Below are 7194 nucleotides of genomic sequence, written 5' to 3' on the forward strand. Positions count from 1 at the left end.
AAATACAAGTACACCACTTGTTCTGCCTTGTTCATGTTCATTATCATCCTAAAGTCTTCAGATGGTATTTAATTTAACTTCCACACGTGAATAAATCAGGTTCTGGATCGTACGCATGAACAAAACCTTCTAAACTAGAAGCTGGATACATGTACCATTAAAATCCTGCATTTGTATTCATACATAGCAATAAAAGCCTGTTGGTGTGCCACTGCACTAAAAAATACATAAATAAATCACTCTTACATACCTCACATCTCTCCCCCGCAGCTGCCGTTACAGCTGGCTCCTCTGATCCGTTTTTCTCCTCCGTCTGTGCCTCGGCCTCGTTTGTCTCCTCTGACAGAGAGACCACCACCCTCTCCGATTCACCTGGCACCACCACCTTCACCCCTCGCTGAGCCAGCAGCTCTCTCGCAAACTCTGTGATCACAGCACATCTGGAAAGAAGAAAGGGAATGTTTACTTATAAACGCACACGTGAGAGAAAAATGAGAACGGGGTCCAGGCAGAGCAGTAACTCTCAGGACTTTCTCTCTCCTTCAGACACATCTCCTGTGACACGGGAGATGTGTCCACACAGATGAAAGACCAATAAGAAAATTAGAGAGAGAGAAAAAAAAAATCACAAATCCTGCTCTGTAGTTTCTTGTTATTGTGGCTCGATCTTTCCAAAGATGCTCAAACAAGGTTGTCAAACAGCAACTGAGTGATGAGTTTTCTTTGTAAAGAGAGCAGCCGTGTCCTGCTGAAGGTTTTAGGTTTTCAGTCTTGAGTGTTGCTCTGAAGTGTTCGTCTCTCAAAACTACCTTGCAAAAAGACACATTTAATGAATCTAGATGGTTTCTTGAGAACAAAGAGCAGGTCTCGATTGTGCCACTATGTGGCCAGTAGTAAAAAATATATGTTATGGTTCGTTTTTTGTTTGTTTTTTGTTTTAATGGCAAGTTCTTAAAAATTCATCCTGTAAAAAAGAAAGGTCAACAAAGCTCAGGAAGTTTGTTGATTGTTTAACAATGCAAATACTTTTGAGGCCACTGTAGAAGCGATTTTTAACAATCTTCTCCCTGACCAGGGAAAGTCACCAGCATTTCAGGGGTTTTTGTGACTTTTTTCTATTAATTAACACACTTTTGTTAATGAAATGACAGGAAAAGCAGATTATTACTGTACATAAAGGATGGATGAAGCCACAGGGACGTCACCGTCTGATGAAAGTGAAATCCTGCCCCGAGGCAGGCCACTTCACCACCGGGACTCTTCTACTACCATGTTAAATGATGCAGTGTTCACGTTTTCCCAAACAGAATTGCACATTATGAACAGTTTTCCACTTTGGCTCAGCCCATTTTAAATGGGCTTTGGCCCCTAAAACAAAACATGCCTGTTTCTAATGCAGTGCTGCCTGAGGGCATCCAGTAATGATTTATGGCCTTGTCCAGTCCGCACAGAGATTTCTGTAATTTTATAGAATTTTGGGATTTTGATTTTTCTCAGATTGGTGAACCTGTGGCCAACTTTATTTCTGACAAACTGTCTCTCTAAGATGCTTTTTTGATTCTCCTTCATGTTACTGACCTGTTGCCAAATAACCTAATTAGTTGAAAAATGTTTGTCCGAGTGATCCTTTATAGTATCACTTACTTTTCCAGCCTTTATTCCCCACAGCCCAACGTTTAAGACGTGCAATTGCCATAAAATTCAAAATGAGCAAATAATTTAATAAAATGTCTCAGTTTATGCACTGCAATGTGTTTTTATTTACATTTTACACAGGGTCCCAACTTTTTGCACTTGAGATTGCATACTGGTTTGTGTCTGTGTTGCTCTGGATAATTAATTAAACACGAGTTACTATAACAGAAACACAGGAAGAAGTGAGACTTCAGGACAGAGTCAATGCATGGATCATCTGAGCCATGAAAATAAAGAAACTGCATATGTTCACAGTGCATATGTTTGGGGAATACAAACTATTTTATTAGTATAATGGGCATGCTAGACACAATTACCACCTGCTGTAATTTGTTTTACAGAAGTAATATCCTTGTGCTAAACAAAACGCTCTATTTACACCACATATTCCTACTAAACGCACATGTCACAGTTCACTGAGTCACTTTAGTGTTAATGTGAGGAGGGTATACTTAAGGCTACCGCACAGGCTACAGGAGTAGGTACAGAGCTGCATTCTAGGGGCGACCGCAGCTCAGGGGGTTGGGAAGCGCATCTGTAACCAGAAGGTCGCCGGTTTGATCCCCGCGCTCTGTGTCCTGGTCGTTGTGTCAAGACACTTTACCCTACCGCCTACTGGTGTTGGTGAGAGGGGCCGATGGCGCGATATGGCAGCCTCGCTTCTGTCAGGCTGCCCCAGGGCAGCTGTGGCTACAACTGTAGCTGCTTCCACCAGTGTGTGAATGCGAGAGTGAATGAATAGTGGCATTGTAAAGCGCTTTGGGTGCCTTGAAAAGCGCTATATAAATCCAATCAATTATTATTATTATTATTAGATTTAATCAGAGCTACAAAAATCAGTCTTAATTACATACCTACAGAGTTTAGCTTGTCCAACAAGTAGGGCCTTGTCTCTCTTTAATATGTTTCATAAAGTGTCAATGACATAGTCAAAACATGCTTATATCACATCTCAATGAGCCTGGAAAAACCTGGATTTAGACACCTTATTTTATCTAAATCACACTTTGACTGTTACTGTTCCATCAATTTTTCTTTTAACATGGAGACAGTTGTGGATACTTTGCAAGTGGCAATAAAGGCGAAGTTCATACTCACGTTAAATCTCTGTTGAACTCCTGCACTGGGTTATAAAACACCTCATTGGCACTGGGGAACAAGATGGCTGCCTTTCCCTCTTTAACCACTGTCTCTCCTGGTAACAGTCCCACAGAAGGCATCTTCTCCTGGTCACCTGTAGAGATAGTGGCGGACTGGCCCGTGCCATCTGCTGAAGATTCAGCAGATGCAGCTGGAGGGTTAGAGGCAGGAACTTCAGTTTCCATGAATCTCACTCCCCTGCTAGCAGCAGCTGCACTCCACCGAAATCCGTGTCCGGCTGAATGCGTGCGAGAGGGATGCAGGTGATGGGAGATGATGAAGGGGAACAGCCGGGCTGTCCGCACCAGCATAAAGCCACAATGGCTGCAAGGAAACACACATTTAAAATGTCTTAAGTAATATGTTGGCTTAAAAAAAGAACAACCTCACAGTTTCCTCAACACAGACTTGAATCACGCACACCTTCAATAAAGAGCCGTTACATGCAATTCTTAATGGTACACTACAGCCTTGGCAGTCATCAGATCTCAAAAAATATGGGTTATTTTGTGTGAGACAGCACACACTACAACCATGACAATACCACATCAGTAGAGCTTGACTCGTCTGGAGTTCATGCTTTTGAAGAATCAATGGGTGTTCTGCCATTAACCATTAACCAGATGATCTCTAGCTGATTTCTTTGAATGAGCAGCTAAGCAGCTGTTAATCACTTTTTTGATTAATAAAAATAAATGAAAGTGAGAGGTGCAATTTTCTTAAGTGTTCTTAGAAAAGCTTTAAACGGTAAATAGGTTTTCTGACCGAACTTGGAAACTCATATTTCATTTGTGATGTGACAAAAAGCCACATACCCGAGCCTTTCCTTTCACTGGAGTGTGAATGAACACATTCATATGCATTTTAGCACACTAGTTTATCGTGCTCATCAAAACGTTAATGGTATCCTTTGAGTCCCCAAAGAAGTTTTAAATGGCTGCTGCAGAGTACAGGTTCGCCCAGTCACTGATGGATTAAGACTCCTTCAGCACTTGAATATGAAATATCCTCTAAAATGTACTTTTAACTCACCTTTGTAGCTTCTACAGTTCAGTCGTTCAATAAAATAACAGTGAGTAAATCTCTGCTCTGTTGAAACGGAGCAGAAACGGATGTTACTACGGTAACGTTTCTGCATACAACATACATTATCGCCGCAAACTAATTAGCATGTTGACTAGCTAGGCTAAATAAGCAAAGGTTAAGTGCTTTTACCCGTGTCACCTCCTCTGCGTGGACACTGGCTCTCCTGTTTTCGCAGAAGTTTTATTATTTTGTTTCCAAAGCAACGGGCACCCCTGTGCTAGCTGTTTACTCTCTGTTACACACCGCTTGCGGTTCGCTCTCACGTTAACACATGGAAGCTGCCATGTTTGAAGCGAGCGACTCTACGGAGGCCCGCGCGGGCAGAAAATGGAGCGCTAAAAAGGCTTGCTCCCCGCCCCCTCCCCTAACCTCCGCCTACAGCCATGTAATGTAAGGGAAACAGTGTAACGTGAGGACACATGAGAGAGAGGGTCTATCGCTCTGCCGCTGCGCAAACTGGCCTACTTTCCCCCGCAGTGAACATGCGAGGAAACTGGAAAACACATCATGAATAATCTAATTTAATCTCACCGTGCCCGAAGTTAGTGATGCATTCTGATGAAAAGGCTAAACATAGCCTATGGATTAACTCAGACCTATGATGTGAGGAGATAAAAACTGCCTTAGAGAGAATAAGGTCAGCTCGGGTCAGTGCCGTGCGGCTGTACGCGTTGTACAGGAGCGGTTAATGAAATGTAGGTCGTTATTGCGTGACAATGATGAGACAATTAAAAGCTTGCATTTGTGCTGCTCTTGCCATTTTCTTGCAGATGACAATGCTGTCACACCCAGGGTACTGTGAGTATGTATTTCCTGTCTTATTTTTATTATAGAGAACAATGCTGGAAAGCTGTAGCCGCACCAACTACAAGGGCTTTTTGCACAATATCAGCAGTGCAGTCCAGAAGAGGGTCACTGTGTCACTGTCTCTGTTTTGTCCTTCTGTGGCAATCTAATTACCACACAGCAAACGCGGGTCTGTTAATATTCCAGTAGATAAAAACGACATTTTTATTCAGATAATGTGGCGAACATTAGAACCCAGCAGTTCCTAGCAAGCATGATCTCCCCTACAATAAGCCCGACTTCCTAGACAGTTATGTCCTATTTCAGATGCTTGTCCTTTATTCGATTATCTTTTATTGCCACTGCAGAAATCCTATCACTTTGTACTCATTATTTAAAAGCATAAAACATGCTGAAAACATTGTGATTCATAAACTCACTGGACACTTTATCAGCTACACCTCTTCATCTACTTGTAAATTCAGTTTTTGAATCAGTCAATCCCATGACATCAGCTCAGTGCATTCACACCGGTAGATATGGTCAAGATAGCCTGCTCACGTTTGATGTCCAAAATATCTAGTGAGCCCCAGTTCTCTGGGTGAAAATGCCTTGTTGATGTCAGAGGTCAAAGGAGAATTGCCAGACTGCTTCAAGCTGAAGGCAACAGCAATGAAATAACCACTTGTTAAAACCAAGGTATGCAGAAGAGCATCTCTGAATGCACAACATGTCAAACCTTGAAGAAGGTGCACTACAGCAGCAGCAGACTGTACTGCTGTCAGCTAAGAACAGGAAACTGAGGTTACAGTTGACAGGGGCTCAAAAAAAATGAGATAAGCGAAGATTGGAAAAATGCTGTCTGGTGTGAGGCATCTTTGCATGGATCCATCCTTCAGATCCGTCACTGTACTCAAGTAGTGTCCACAGTCACCAGATCCCAATCCAGTAGACAACTTTCAGGATTGGTGGAATGGGAGGCTGACATGATGAATGTGCAGCTATCAAATCTGCAGCAACTGTGTGATGCTGTCATGTCAAATATGGACCAAAATCTCAGAGGAATGTTTCCACACGTTGTTGAATGTGTGCCACAGAAAATGCCTTCAAAATCAGCTGATTGCAACTTTTATGAGTCTTACTACGAGCCTGCATTGAGGCCAAGATTATTTTGATAAAATACTTGCATGTTTTTTTCAGGTTTCAACAAGGTGCTCTGCTACACCTACAGCTCTACTGAAGCATAAGATGTATGGAAATGTACACTACAGCATTCTATATGATAATAATAATAATAATGGATTGCATTTATATAGCGCTTTTCGGGACCCCTCGAAGTGCTTTACAATACCACTATTCATTCACTCTCACATTCACACACTGGTGAAGGGAAACCACAGTTGTAGCTTGTAGCTATATGAATACTGTAACAACTGCTAAAGCCATTACTGGTTTAAGTACAGTTTCTCTCACTATATTTTTTTACATTAACAAGTCTTCTGCGTGTGCTAACAATAAAATAGCTGAACTGAATTATTACAGTATTGCACATTTTGCATTGTAATACATTGTACAACAATCCTACTAATACTACTACTAATAATGATGATAATGAAAATAATATAAATAATATAAATAATTATGATAATGATGATTGTAGTATATGTATGTTTGTGTGTTCACTATTGCATCCTAGACAAGTGGACCAATCTTGATGAAACTTTGCATAAACACTGCCTCGGGCAACATCTATGCCATATATAAATATCTGATACAATTCCCACAATCTTATTTATTTATATACAGTAAAATTGGTTCTTGTGTCTCAGATTAGATTCAGCTTGTATTTTGGGTTAACCTGTATTATTTTAATATTGTGTGGTAGAAGAACATTTCCTTTATTTCCCTGTTACATCAGTCTAAATGAACACACTGTCAAACTCAATCCTGAGATTGTCCTTTAGCTGACATGCAGAGAGGGCATGTGCGCTTTTGGCACAGATCTCACGCTGTGTTTTAATGTAAGCAATTTGGGGGGACGGGGGACACAACAACCTGAAATTAAAATAAAATAAGTACAGCAATGGTTACCATTTTATTCCTGAAACAGAGCTCCAGCTCTCCTGGTGAAGTGTAAGTTATACCTGATTACCTAAAGATGGTTTTTGTTTTCTGTGCTGTTTGGAATTTCACCTGGCTACAAATATTTTATAGGTTACAACTTGAACAGTAGAGCGAATGAGTTACACTGAAAAGCAATATATTGCATATACAGCAGGCTTTCTCGTATTCACTATCAAATATCTACCATCTGCTTATTGAGCGGTTTGCAGCCAGCTTCCACAAAATGGGACATGGTTGACTGTAAATGAGAGGAAAAATAAAAAATAGAGGGTTCTGCTTCTACTGTACGCACACGAGCCTGAACATCTGGATGGGGGCGCTGTGACAATGAATGCCCAGAGAGCGTGGCGCTATACATCTGAC

General features: G+C 41.2%; 1 protein-coding gene across 1 annotated transcript in view; it reads right to left on the minus strand.

The window, feature by feature from the left end:
* Nucleotides 1-4232, minus strand: part of trmt1 (tRNA methyltransferase 1) — a 17550-nt gene extending 13318 nt beyond the window's left edge. The window contains exons 1-3 of the mRNA XM_013915589.1: nt 4051-4232; nt 2794-3159; nt 251-440 (exon numbers count right to left, since the gene is read on the minus strand). Coding sequence (XP_013771043.1) covers nt 251-440; nt 2794-3146 — 543 coding nt within the window. The 5' untranslated portion in view covers nt 3147-3159; nt 4051-4232. The remainder of the gene's footprint in view (nt 1-250; nt 441-2793; nt 3160-4050) is intronic.
* Nucleotides 4233-7194: the final 2962 nt, after the last annotated feature.

This window comes from Pundamilia nyererei, unplaced genomic scaffold, assembly GCF_000239375.1.
Source record: "Pundamilia nyererei isolate P.nyererei 1_Seehausen unplaced genomic scaffold, PunNye1.0 scaffold00328, whole genome shotgun sequence".
Lineage (NCBI taxonomy): Eukaryota > Metazoa > Chordata > Actinopteri > Cichliformes > Cichlidae > Pundamilia > Pundamilia nyererei.